General features: G+C 34.6%; 1 protein-coding gene across 1 annotated transcript in view; it reads left to right on the top strand.

Annotated features, from left to right (window-relative positions):
* Positions 1-15,037, top strand: part of TRPC4 (transient receptor potential cation channel subfamily C member 4) — a 278,282-nt gene that overhangs the window by 200,744 nt on the left and 62,501 nt on the right. The window contains exon 5 of the mRNA XM_001368047.5: positions 12,717-13,053. Coding sequence (XP_001368084.1) covers positions 12,717-13,053 — 337 coding nt within the window. The remainder of the gene's footprint in view (positions 1-12,716; positions 13,054-15,037) is intronic.

The following is a 15,037-nucleotide window of genomic DNA, read 5'->3' as shown; positions in this document are numbered from 1 at the left end:
AGTTAAAGCTTAGTGAAAATAAATACCTATTTTTCCTATCCATGTTCACTGATCTCCTGAAATTGATGCACTGACCTGATAGGCCCTCAGGGACAAATATCTGTTGGAGAAAGAGCAAGGCAAAGAACAAAATGAACTCACAAGCAAACAAAACCAACAAATAAAGCAGGAATTAGAAATGTTGAAAGAAAAGCTACTTTATCTTGGCTTTTTCTTAGTTCCCAATTGGCAATTCCATTAAAAATTATAAATATACTTCTTTAAGTACATTAAGTCTATGTCAATTATATCATAGTTGAAAAAAATTCTGAGGCTTAAATCAGAGAATCTGGGCTCAAATTCAGCTTCTAATACTTCCTATTTGTGTGACTTAACAACTAACAACTTCTCTGAGCTCATTTGACCTTTAAAATGTTTATACTACATACAATTTAAGGTACCTTCCAATTCTAGGTCTATTAAAATATAAGTAATAACATAATTTCTAACTGTTAGAATAAGTGGATTTTTGATGTGGGCAGCTAGGTGGCACAGAATAGAATGTCAAGCCTAGAGACAGGAAAACCTGAGTTCAAATATGGCCTCAGACATTTAGCAGTATGACCCTGGGCAAGTCATTTAAGCTCATTTGCCTTAGTTTCCTTATCTTCAAAATGAGTTAGAGACAAACCACTCTAGTATCTTTACCAAGAAAATTCCCAAAGGGGTCACAAAGTTAAATATGACTTAAAAACGACTAAACAGCAACTACAATAACAAATTTATGATTTTCAAATTCCTTATATTCTTCAGAATCAGAATTTAATATTTGAAAAGAATTAGAAAGTTATTTGAATTTGCAGAAAATGGAGTCTTAAAATGAGAGCATTTTTCTTTTAGAAATGATATGTGTCTATGGAAGAAGTAACCAAAAGAGGTAGCATGCCCATACTAATGTTGATAAAGTCAAGAAGTTCGAATTGTCTTTAGCTTTCAGCACTGTTTAGGGAAGAGTACAATTATCCTGACAGAGAACTAAGTAAATATTTTGACTGCTGCTCTTTTCTCATACACATGATGCACTGAAAATTACAGTATAAATGTTTGGAGGTGGTTAAATAGTTACATGCAGTTGGCAATAATATGTCTAGATGACACAAAACAGGCAAGACCTGTTTGCCATCAAATAGACTCTCAACCACCACAGAATAAGAATTTAGCAGCATACCTTGAATATTTATAAATTCCAACCTAACTTGTATTGGTCCATTTGCCAATATGTTACATATGGGGAAAATATTAAATACTTGCTGAATAAATTGTGTTCATAGTTATGGTGACCATAGTTATCTTCACAGTCAGGAAGAGATATTCCTTTGATGCCAACCCCAAATTCCAAATTCTATCAGGATATATGGAGATTTCACTAAAGTTTGAGAATATGGTGAGTGGGATAACTTCCTTGAAAACTATTACATCAGTTGTCCAAGATTCCATGACTAATCAGCAATGTAGATAGGTGTGGGTTTCTTTTGATTTTATTAATTCATGACTAAAAATCATAACTCCTGCTTTCTTAATAATCCTCCAGAAAGGAAGAGGAAGAAAGAAGAGAATAATAAATGAAAAGTGCCTTTTATCTGTCATTACTTCACCATTTTATTCCCAGATGAATTTATCTACTAGTGTGGATAAATTGACTTCTTTGTTTAGTTTTATTTTTTTTAGTTTTAATTCAATAAACTACCTACCCTTTTGAGGTCACTGACCCATGGCACAGTGTCAGTTTCCCACTACCCCATGGGATGTCCATGTGCTGAAGTATGTCTTCCATGGTCCAGTGTCAGTGTTCCCTCTCTCCAGATGGCTAGTACCCTGACTCATAGACCAAGGTCAGTGGTCTACTCACTTCTTGCTCATAATTAGTGATACAACATATAAACAGCTATTTTTTATGGTAGAGTTCTAGGCTTGGGTCAAGATCTATATTCATATCCTACTTCAGATTTTGACTAGGGATGTGACCCGAGAAAAATCACAACCTCTCCAGGCCTCAGTTCCCATCTTTAAAATAAGACCGACAAAATGGCCTCTAAAATCCTTTCTGGCTCTCAATATATGATCCTATGATTTAAAAGTAGCATATACTCTTGCTTCTCCGGGTAGCCAAAACTGTCAGTACTAGCCTCAGAATAGGAGGTTGTATTTATGCCCTTTACTCAACATTTGATGTTTCCTTCAACTAGATCTATGAGGTTCATTGGAGGTTCACTATGTAAATTCACTGAGAGCTTAAAAAAGATGAGCCCTTACCATCCTCAAATAATGGTCCCTGAGAATCCTTGAAAAAAATACTCTCTCACTTTCACTGTCACCAGAGAGGTAATTTCAGTAACTAAGGACAAGCCAGTTAGACTGTGCCTCTTACTGGAGGTTCCTCCCTTTAGCTCCACAAATGCAGAAAAGTACAATTTCAAATGTTTAATCACTGTAATTTTTTTAAGTTCTTTCAGTCATTGTACCCTAGTATCAAAAGATATTTTCCATGTCGGAGAAGGTTAAATTGAATGTGTTAATGAGCACAAAGCAAAGTAAAATGAGTAACTTCTGCTTGTTCTGGCATATGTAATATCTTAATAATTAATCGACTATTTTTGCACACAAGAGTTGTCATTGGATCTGTTGAAATGCCTCTTTTACCCTAATTTTGGAATGCATAATTAGATTTTTGTGCATAACTGACTACTGAATATTTTGATGGGCCTATTTCTTATAATTTTGGAACTAGGAATTGGGACTATTTTAATTATATATTGAGACTGTAGCTTCATTGTAGTTTCTTTCACCATTCAATAGCATAACAATTTGACATTATATATACATATACATTTTTTCCTTTAAAATATGTTCTTAATCAAGGGAATATTGAACTCTCCTCATGCTATGAAGAATGTTAGATTTTCAAAGGTTTTCATAGCAAGTGTCAATTTATGGATTACAAATTTTCTTGCAGACTATTTTTCCCTGCCAATATGTTAAAGCATCCTGATGGTTCCTTCTTCAAAGCATCAAACTCCAGGATATTGATTCTGCCCTTTTTTAGTTTAGCATAATCATTCAGAACTGAAAATGTGCATTTAAAGTGTGGAATACAAGAGACTGGTACTTTACCATGTTTTTTGAATTAATGCTAAATAGAAAAAAGAAGCAATATCAAGCTGAAAACTCTATAGCCTCTAGAACACAAGAGCACAGATTTAGAACTGGAATATACTTTTCCAGATTATGAAATACAAACTTTTTCCTATATAGATGAAGCCAAGAGAGGTTAAGTGATTTGCCCAAGGTCATGCAAATAGTAAATTACAGACCTGGGATTTGAATCCAAATCCTCTGCACCAAATCTGTAATTCTTTCCCCACATCATTTGGCCATAAAGAGATCAAACGATTGCCTCAGATTCCTTCCTGAAGATGGATTTGACCATAATTAACCTCATTCTGTTAGTCACAGCATTAGCCTTGATGCCACTCTGCTGATCAGGTTAAAGGATGAACACAAAAACAATATTTTATTAATAACTTTGAAGCAGCAAGTTAAACTATGGAGTTCTAGTGTTTTTTTTTTTCCCAAACTTCCTTGCCACATGATATTATTAATAAATATCCCTTTCTATCTGCATGGAATTCTATGTAAGAAAGCAAGAAAGGAGTAACAATTTTGGTTCTTTCTGAAAATAAACTTGCTAATTTGAAGTCTCATTCTCCCTCCAATTTAGGCTAATGGGTTCCGCTAGGACTTGCAAATGGCCATGCTAGTATATTAGCTACATGTCCAGTTTGTTCATATCCAGACTAATTAACCTGGCTCAAGCGGAGCTCAGCGTGAGTATTTAAACATTAAGCGCATGCCAACATCTCACAAAATTGCTTAAGCAGCAAAGGCTGTTTTCAAAATTAATGCTCCCTACACCCTCCCTTCACCTCCCCACCATGAACTCATACACATATAAACAGCATTTAAAGGTAGAAGTGACCCCAGAGGCAATCAAATTGAATTTCTTCATTTTATGGATAAGGAAACTAAGGGAAAGAGGTTAAAGATGCATGTCCAGAATTACTGTTTGTTAAATGTCTGAGGAAGCATTTAAACTCTGGTTTTCCTGATTCCAAATCCAGTGCTCCAAAACAGTGCCAGGAGCGACAGAAAAGCCATTATTAGTTTATAAAGTCAAGAGCATAAGGAAGACTAGAATAAGTGTGTCATGAAAGCAAAGAGAAGATTGTGCTGTTTCATACATTTTCTCATTGGTTCAGCTAGTTAATGTCAATAAACCAGCACAAATCTGAGGAAGAAGTTGTATTACACTCAGAATGTTGTACATCCCACCCCTGGTTGATGGGAATGTGTCATTCACAGTTGTGTTAGAAGTATTAATATCTTATATAAAATAAAGGAAAAAAGATAAATGCTCATTCAAGTGCAGCTGATTATACAAAGAAAAAAGTATACTTGTTAAAGAAAATATATAACATTAAGTAGAAAAAATAGATTAGAAACATACCCATAAGGTACAACTAGTTTCCCTAAATCAAAGGGATTTTGAAGTCTCAATATAAACCTATCAAGCTAGATAAAAAAGGAGGATATTCCAAAGAAGAGCTCCTTTTTTCTAACTAAATAAATCTTGTACCAATTAGGGAAGAAAATAAGACACTGCAGGGAACCAACTTTTGAAATGGGTCCTCTAATTCATTCAGGGGTCATATACACAAAATGACAATTAGAGAACAAAAGGAAGTCAATTATGTCCTTCCCAAAATTTACTCTCTTATTTGTTGATTTATTTTAAACATTCTTTTCTTTTCATTTAAGTTCCAAATTCTATCCATCCCTTCAATTTGCCTATTAAGAAGGCAAGCAATATGATATCCATTATACATGTGAAGTTAAGCAAAAATTTCCATATTAGTCATGTTGCCAATAAAAAGAAAAGAAATTGAAGAAAAGTTCATCAGTTCTCCCTCTGAATGTGGATAGCATGTTTAATCATGTGGAATTAAGGTATATTTATTGGCCAGAGTAGCTAGGTCATTCTCAGTAGATTATTATTATGATATTGCTGTTATTCTGCATAATATTTTTCTGATCCTGCTCACTTCACTTTGCATTAGTTCATCTAAGCCTTCCCATATTTATTTCTAAGACCATCTCCTTCACAATTTCTTATAGCATAATAGGATTCCATCACAATAATATGACACAGCTAATTCAGGAATCTCCCAATTGATGAACAACTCCCAGTTTTAAATTTTTTGCCACCACAAAAAAGCTATAAATATTTTTGTGCACCTAGGCCTTTTCCTTTTTCCTGATCCCTTTGGAATATAGACATAATAGTAAGATTGCTGGATCAAAGAGTATGCACAGTTTTATAGCCCCTTGGGCATAATTCAAAGTATTCTCCAAAAATGTTTGAACCAGTTCACAACTCTATTAACTCGGTATTAGTTTACCCATTTACCCCCAAATCCTCTCGAGAGTCTGCCATTTTAATTTTCTGTCATGTGAGATAATCTGAAAAGTATGAGGTGGTACCTCAGTATTCTGTTTTACATTTTTCTAATTATTACTGATCTGGAATATTTTTCCTCATATGACTCTTTATAACTTTAATGTCTTCTAAAAAGTGTTTTTAATATCATTTGACCATTTACCCTTTGGGGAATAGTTTTTATTTTTATAAATTTAACTCAGTTATCTATATTTTTACCAAAAATTTACTTTTAATAGTATCAACAAATAAAGAGTGATAAATAGGAATGCTAAAAGGAGATCAAGATGACATAACATAGCAGAAAGAATCTTGGACTTCAGTTAGAAGACCTATGTTTGAATCCTACTGCAAAATTTTTTCACTGTATAACCCTTGACAAATTACTCTCTGCCTTGGTTTCCTCTTCAAAAATGAGAATAAAAATATCTACAGTGCTTAACTCAAAGAAAGGTTTTGAGTTTCAAAAGAGATGATGGAGATAATATATGGAAGCACTTTTCAAAGTTTGAAGTGCTTCTTGTTGATTTGACTTGCTAAGTGAAAGTCAGTTATAATTATGAAGCTTGAATAGAGATCATTGGGTTTTCCAGTTAGGATGCTCATAGTATCATAGACATAGGTATGCATAGAACAAAGGCTGTGTCCCTTCTCTTCTCCTATGCATTTCAATGATTCTAAAATTTAAAGCTGAAATGGGTCTTAAGAATTATCTAGTCTAACCCATGATTCATGGATGAGGAAACTGAGGGTTATTATGAAATCAAATGAGATACAATATATACAAATATAATATTTAGTATAAAAATGCTTAGCACAGTGCCTAACACATAGTAGGAGTTACAAATGTTTATTACTTTCCTACTCTTTAACTTATTCCCCAAATTTATCTCTCTGGAATTAACACCCATCATTCCTTTTTTCTATCCTCTGGATATCTAAGTAGAAAAGCAACAACTATTTATGTTTTCACTTAATCTCTTCAAATACCAGAAGACAGCACTCATGCCCCTCGTAAGTCTTATTCAGTTTAGACTAAATTTCTCCAGCAATCTTCACTCCCATATTCTTTGATATTGTCCTGAGGTCATCACCATTCTGGTTCCCTTCTTCTGTTCCTCCAGGTCCCTCACTCAAGGAGAGACTTAGCATTGAACACAATCCTCCAGACTCCATCTGAGCTTTTCTGAGCACAGTCCAGATGCAGATGCAAGCAGAGGGCAGTGGAATGACAACTTGCTTTGGACACTATTCCTCTCAATACATGAATAGACTGGTTATAAGGGAGGGACTTTCCCACAGTCATTCAGCTAGTCATGTATAGAGCTAGGTTTGAAACCAGCTCCATCATCTTCAAAATCAGTGCCTTTTCTGTTTCTTCCTTCTGTCTCCCCTCATGCCAGTGTCTTGAGAAACTCTTGGTTCTTTCATGTCACAAATCACCATGAGGTGGCCAAATGAATCTTCAGTGGAGTAGGTAGTAGGCATGAAATATTCAGAGAAGATATGTATATGCATTTCTGTGTATATGGATACACATAAAATACATCCATGTCTAAATTTACAATGGTATATGTACACTTTTTACACAGAAAGAAGGCATGGATACCCACGTACACATATAGAGGAGAAGTAACCTGGATGCTGGGTGTACATTGAGATGCAGTCCTGGGTTTAAACCCAACTTTCAATGCATATCAACTGTGCAACCATAGACAAATGGTGACATCTCAACTGAGTGACTAACGGTTCTAAAGAGATTATCAACAGAGAGAATTTTGGCACTGAGATTTTCCCACACAAATGATATCACAGGATTTAACACTTGTGGGGATGACAGGGTGGGAAATAAGGGAGAAATTTTATGTAGAAGTGAGGGAAAAGATTTGCTCTGTGGATGTCCTTCTCTGTTGTTTCATAATGATTCTGGATTTTCAAAGACTTTGCCACTCAAGCCCTCATAAATCCTACCAAACTGAACATTCAAATACGGTGCTAGCAATAGACTCTGCCCAAGTACGAGCCTGGCTCTGTTCAGAGAGGTTCATCCCAAGATTGGCCATAAGGTAATGTCATTTTAGCTATAGCCCTTCAAAACCAGCTGTCCAATAACCCATAGGCAGAGCCATAATGTGCATCAAGAACGGTAATGTCTACACCATTGAAATCTTGGGTCTTTGAAGTAACTAATTAGGATTCATTTCAGCACCTAATTTGGGATAGTTTATAAATACCTATCTTCTGTCTTAGAATCAACACTGGAGGTTGGTTCCATTTGAACCCAGGATCTCTCATCACCAGGACTGCTTTCTATCCAGTGATCCACTTATCTGTCTCTTGGGATCTTTCTAAAAGCATTAATTTCTGAAAATATAACATCTCTGTTCCTTTTCCAGCCTATTTTTTTTTCTGATGGTTTGGAATGTGATAGATTCCTTAGAGTTCTTGATGGCCTAATGACTGTTGATACTATTTAGGCATGCACCTGCATGAAATATGGCAAGAAGAATTTCTAATGCCTCCCTTATAGGACCTACAGCACAGATTCCATGACATATGTGACCACTTACACTAAGGGCTAGCCCTGGACATGATCGTAATGCTTGTCATGACATGGGACAAGACATTGTGCCCCGGGCCAGACATTGTGCCAAGATCTTTGCAAATATTATCTCATCTGGTCCTCACAGTAACCTATGAGACTGGGTATGTGATTATTCTCATATTACAGATGAGGAAAACAGAGGCTAATTGCCTTGCACAGGGTCACAAAGCTGTAAACATTTGAGGCTGAATTTTAATTCAGGTCTTCCTGATTCCACACCACAGTCTCTATCCACTTTGCCACCTCGCTCTTTGATTGTAGAAATATCTACAGAATTCATTCAATACTACTAGTGTGTGCTTTTTAATTTGAAAGTAAAGTAAACTAAATACTTTTTGTAGGAAATATTCTGATTCCAACAGTAATTTAGATTTAGAAATTATTATCCAAAGGGAAAAGTCATGGGAAAAATTAATATGAAATATTTTGTAGCTATTTCTTTTGGGGGGGATGTGTGAGAGGGGAGAGGGCTTGCCTAGCACATAGTAGGCACTTAAAATATCGATTGATTAAGAAAAAATATTTAGCAATGTTAGTTTTTCAGGGACTTTAATCTAAGTGAAATCATAGCTCATTTAAATTTTATGGTTGATAAAAATGTTTAAAGCAAAAAGGATTCTATTTTAAATTGAATTAAAAATAGTATAATGGGTCAAAATCTCATAGAAAGAATGGTGAAATGCAAAAGGACATATATAAGGATTTAGGATTTATATTTATTATGGTTGCTAGAAATAATTTTGGGGCCATTTTAGTTCTATTTTTAGAGAAAATCATAGTTTGTAATTCATATCAGGGCCTTTTTAGACTCTTTATCCTTCTCCTGTCAAATATTTCTCATATGCTTCTGTTGATATTCCACACTACTGCAGACTTCTGATGTGTGTATATTGATGTTTTTATGCATCTTTTTCAACAATCTATAATCCTCTCTTTATGTCTGACCTATTGAAAATGTAAAAGATGAATGTTTCCTTGAAATTTTTATTTGGGGGCATGTCAACTCTATAAGTTGCAGGATAGGGGATGATCTATGTGGGTGGAAGGACTTTTGTTATGGGCAATTTCCTATATCAATAAAATCATAAGAATAGACATTTTCTTCCTATCCATGTTAGTTAAGAATAGAGAACGTTGGCAGAGGATATTTCTACTAATTTGGTTTGAAGTTTATATTCCTATAATAAATTTATTATTATTATTATTAAAAGAAGTTCTGCTAGCCAATAGTTGCAGTAGGGAGGACATGAGCTGAATATAGATCTCTTAATAGAATACTTTTATACAAATTAGGCCTCAAAGAAGTTAATTCAGCAAACTGAAATTTGCTGTAATAACAACATTCATAATAATAATGAATATGTATACAGTGTTTATGTTCTTATTTTTTATTATTTATTTTATTATTATATATAATATATTATTATAACTCTAGGGAGTAGATTTGATATTGTCTTATTTGATATATAACCCTGGTATGGTAGAAGCTATTATTATCCCCATTTTACAGATAAGGAAACTGAGGCCTAAGTTCACACAGCTACTAAACGTTTAAGACTAGCTTTGAACTCAGGTCTTAGTAAAAATTAGGGCAGTTAGATGACACATGGATAGAGTGCTGGAACTGGAGTCAGGAGAACTTATCGTCCTGAGTTCAAATCTAGCCTCAGACACTTACTAGCTGTGTAACTATGGGCAAGTCACAATCCTGCTTAGCTCTGTTCCTCATCTGTAAAAATGAGCTGGAAAATGAAATGGCAGACCATTTCATTATCTTTGCCAAAAAAACTCCAAATGGAATACAAAGAGTCAGATATGGCTGAAAAATTACATTATTGCTTAGAATGACATAGATGTCAAAAATCAAAATGGCATATAAAGTCCATATATTCAGTCTCTGTCAGTAAATAGCCTTTAGGTAAAAAGAAAAAAATCTGTTTGTCCAGTTACATTCTAAACACTTCAAAAATCATTTTCTTGGGTCTGAGTTCCTCAAAGCTAACTCCTACGGTACTGGCTGAAACAGTGCTTATGGTTTCTTGTGCCCAACAGCTCCACCCAGCAACTTCAACTTCAGGAGGGTCCATTGATGCTATTCCTTCATAGACCCATGTTGCATTATGTCATATCTCTTAGATCTCTGAGAATGACTGAGTATAGCAATTATTCCTCTTACTTCATCCCTCTGCCAAATTTCCTTGCCTTTTTTTACTGAAGCTTAGAAAAATGGATCAAGTCACAGCAGATTTCAGATGATTTTACTCTATGTAAAGAAAGGTTTTTTTTTGTTGTTTTTGTTTTTATTTTAAGGCAGATCAATGAGCTACTGTAAAGAAAATAAGAAGTGTTTGACTCAGAGAACTTTCAGAAAAAAGTAGCCACTCTTACCCAGAAAGCATAATTCTTGGGCTTGACTTTGCTGATAAATGACAAGTTAGCTGAAAGTATGCCAAATCTATGCTGTTCCTGTCCCTGACTGAGAGAACTGGCAGGAGAAATGGCAGGCAAAGCTCATCCTTTGAATAATACAGTTTAACTTTACCATTTAAGGGTTATGTGACTTACTTGAATGGATGACTCATCAAGGCAATAAGGGGAGACTTGACTAACCTAACTATGCAAGAATGCAGCTTGATCTCTATTGAGACAAGTCTTTGGGTTGTCTTAATTTGTTATGAATCCATTTAGGTTTAATTTAATAATTAATATAATTAATAATTAATTTAAGAAGAATTTATTGAAAGTATTCAGCACTTTGCCAGAAGATAAGGAAAACATAAAATATAGGCAAGACACATTACCTGGCACACTGTGGGCATCTTTTCTCCACCTTAGTGGGGGAGCCAAGTTTCAAAATTATATTTTTGTAAAAGGAAATATGGAATAAAATCTATTTCTACTACCATAACTCTAGTTCAGATTCTTTAAAAAATCACTCATAGGTTATTGAGTTTACCTTGTTACTTTAATCCATATCCCCAATAAAATACCTTAAGTGACTTTGGGCTCTAGAGTCAGAGGGCCTGGGTTCAAATCCTTCCTCTGATATGAGCTGTATGTCCTTGATCAAGTCATTTAATCTCACTAGACCGCATTTTCCTTATCTATAAAAAGAAGAAATTGGACTAGATGCCTTTGAGTGCCTTCCAGCTCTAGATCTATGTGTGATACTATGATCCTCATTAAGTTCATGGTTCAGTTCAAACACCTTTCCCTGACATTCAAGGATCTCAATGGTCTAGATCCAATTTACCTTGCTGATTTTATCTGCTAATACTACATAAACCTACATAAACCCTAATGGGGCAATTAAGTGTTTTCATTTTCCCCTAGAACGTACCTTAGAATTTCTCATCTACAATCTTTTGCTTACTTCTTAGAGGAAATAAGCCTGACTCTATAGTCAGAGGACCTGTATTAAAAGTCTATCCTTGATGATGAATAGCTACCTGACCTTGGGAAAGACAGAGAACCTTGTATCAAATGAGGGAATTGTACTAGATTACCTTTGAAGACCCTTCTAGGTCCATATTCATGATGCAAGGGCCATTTCCTCTTCATTTCACTTGATGAAGAGGAAATATCTTCATGGAATTCCCTCTTCCTACTGTTCTGCTTAACAAAATCTTGCCCTTTCTCTAAAGCCCAACTCAAATGTCATTTTTCCCCTAAATTCACTAGCTTGAAGTGATCTAGCTCTCCTGTGAATAAATGAATTAAAAATCATTTATTAAATAATTAATGTGTCAGATACTGTCCAAACACTGGGGATACAAATGTAAAAAGCAAGAAATTCTCCTCTGTCCCCAAAGACATTACATTTTAATGTGAAATGAAATAAAATAAAACACAGATAGGGAACTTGTGGGAAGAGTAAAGTATTTTTGTCTGGGCATGTAGACATTGGTCAATGGAGTTATAGAGCAATTGATTGACATATGCTCTCACAAATGATAGTATTACTTATAATACATTTCCCAAAGTAAGAGAATAGAAGGGTATATGCACCATGCCTGTCATTGGCATGATGGAGGGAGGAACGCTTTGTGATGAGCCTCAGAAGCCTAGCCTAAGAATGGTTAATTCTCAATTAGGGGAACAAGTGCTTGGTCCAGCTCAAATCATGTGCTATCTAATATTGCTCATTATCTATATGGCTGTCTTATTTTTCCAAATGGATTCTAAGCCCTCTGAGGGTGGGCACCATGCTGGATACCTGTTTCTGTTCCTCTCAACATTTATCACAGTGTCTTCCACATAACCCATACTCAGTGATTACTGACTTCAATTCTGAGAGAAAACATAAACTCCTTGAGTTCAGTCTTTTCTGTTTTTTCCCCTTTTTTCCCAGTTTTAAGCACAACTCTTTCTAAAAGTAGATAATTTTTCATTTTTATTTAACTGAATTGAAAATATATCTTTGCCATGAGGAGTGTTTTAGCCTGCAAAGGGCCTCTTGACTTTTAAAGTAGATCAATGATCTAAAAGTAATGAGATAAAATTTATTTCATGTGATACCAACTTTACTTTTCTTTCCCTCTTTCTCTCCCTCTCTCTCCTTCTCTCCTTTTCTTTCAGTTTGTTGCACAACCGAACTGTCAGCAGCTCCTTGCATCTCGCTGGTATGATGAGTTTCCAGGCTGGAGGAGAAGACACTGGGCTGTGAAGATGTTGACATGCGTCATCATAGGACTGCTTTTCCCTGTCTTCTCTGTATGCTACCTGATAGCCCCCAAAAGTCCCCTTGGACTCTTCATCAGGAAACCATTTATCAAGTTTATCTGCCATACGGCATCCTATTTGACTTTCTTGTTCCTGCTGCTACTTGCCTCTCAACATATTGACAGGTCAGACTTGAACAGGCAGGGGCCACCACCAACCATCGTCGAGTGGATGATATTACCGTGGGTCCTGGGTAAATGTATTACTCTAGAAAATATCCTGGAAATGTCTTATTACCATGATGTTTACATTGTTAAAGGATGAGGTTCTAGTAAGGTTTGGAGATATAAGAAGGTTTAAAATAATGTCTGGTTATTTTACACCTAAATTCTCATCCCGATATTTCAGAAGAATGTGAAAACATTGTATAAGGTCCCTAACCAGCCATGGAATTATTTACTCTTGGTGATGCAATATGCAGATTAATTATCTCTGCTTCCACTTGGCATCTTGTAAATGTAAACTAAAGCATTACAATTGAAAATTGGAATGTTTTCTTTTTTAACCCTTAGAAAATTTCTGATATTTTTCTAGTTCTAGGATCATCCAAGGATAAAGCTAGTCATTTTACAAAACATCTTAAGCTAAATTTGCATTTTTAAAAATAGGATACAATGATCCAAAGGGTCATAATATAATCCCTAAAAAAGTTCTATTCCTTTGTGTTTTCATTTAGATTCCTATGAACTTTGTTTTAAAATTAGAAACATGCATAGTAATCAATATCATTCTACTTCCTTCCTCTGCCTCCCACACCCTCACCAATCTCCTGTATGTTTTGTTTCTCAACACCTTTTATTTTGAAACTGAAGCAACTCCTACTAAGGTAGAAATTTTAAAAATAGAAAAGGAACACCTTTTTTTCCTTCTTCTTGTTCATATAGCCATGGTTGAAATTTACTTTTTTATGTCATAATCTTTCCTATTGAAGATATTGAAGTTCATGCACCTTCTCAAAATCTTTCTAGTATTATACATGTTTCTTTTATTTAGGAATTAGAAAATATGAGATTAGTTCATCATTGTTCATGATTTTTCCAAGATTCAAGTTAGAATGTGTGAGATCTATATAGCGCAAAGGGGGGAGAGTGAGAGAGAAAGAGAAAGCTCAATTCAAGAAATCATTAAGCCTCCAATGTAAGTTCTATAAATGGAGAAATGATGTTTGGCATGCAATTTGGAACACTGAAGATCAAAGGACTTTTAAAATAGGATTTTTTTCCTCTTTGTCTTGATTTGTTTGAATATGATCATAATTTGAAGATGGAAATAATGACTAGTTAGATTTTCCAAGTTCCCTGTTAATCTAATACATACAATTTGGTATATGCTTCTATGTTTAAAATAACATGCATTTTCATTTAAATTATGTCCACTGGAACTAAAATGTCCTATAGAATTATTTTATATCATTGAACTTCAATTAGGAAAAAAATATTTTATTTCTTCTTTATATGATTTTTTCACATTTTATAGATTTGATCTATTTTATATCTTTTAAAATCTATTTAATTAACTGATTTAGAATATTTTTCCATGGTTACATGATTCATATTCTTTCCCTCACCTCCTCCCTCCTCCCTTCCATAGCCAGCTCTGTCATATATCTTAAAGAACTGTTCTTTGCATTGTCATGTATATTGAGAATGAAGGATAGGGAGTTACATCTGCATACAATTTTACACTAAGAACTTGTACTATTTGGATAACTTGAAGGAACACAATACTATATTACCAAAATATTACAAGTATTGGGAGAGAATAAATGATGCTATTAATAATTAAAATCAGTTAGTTGATTCAAGTTTCTAGAAAGGAAGATTTACTTCTGAGATTTTTAATAGAGGCAATTCATATTAATCTTTTCAGGGTAAAACACACTCATACTTCACCCCTAGTTATGAATGTCAAGAGGGATTTAATTTGACTCTGGATTCTTGTCCTGCAAAACTGACCATTGCAAATTATTAAAAGGTAGAGAAACCGGAATCTTCCTTGATGGAGTGAGTTCCCACATAATGACAGAACCTCAGTGTCTTCAAATATTAAAGTATCATAGCATATATTCTTAGGGAAAATGGATACTTTCTAAAATCATATCCCTCAGTACTCAAGGATTTCAAATAAAAAGACGTAAAAGGAGAGAAATTATTCATAATATGACAGGACTCAAGCTA

This window comes from Monodelphis domestica, chromosome 4 (assembly GCF_027887165.1).
Source record: "Monodelphis domestica isolate mMonDom1 chromosome 4, mMonDom1.pri, whole genome shotgun sequence".
NCBI lineage: Eukaryota > Metazoa > Chordata > Mammalia > Didelphimorphia > Didelphidae > Monodelphis > Monodelphis domestica.
This window is presented reverse-complemented; position numbering and strand designations above follow the sequence as displayed.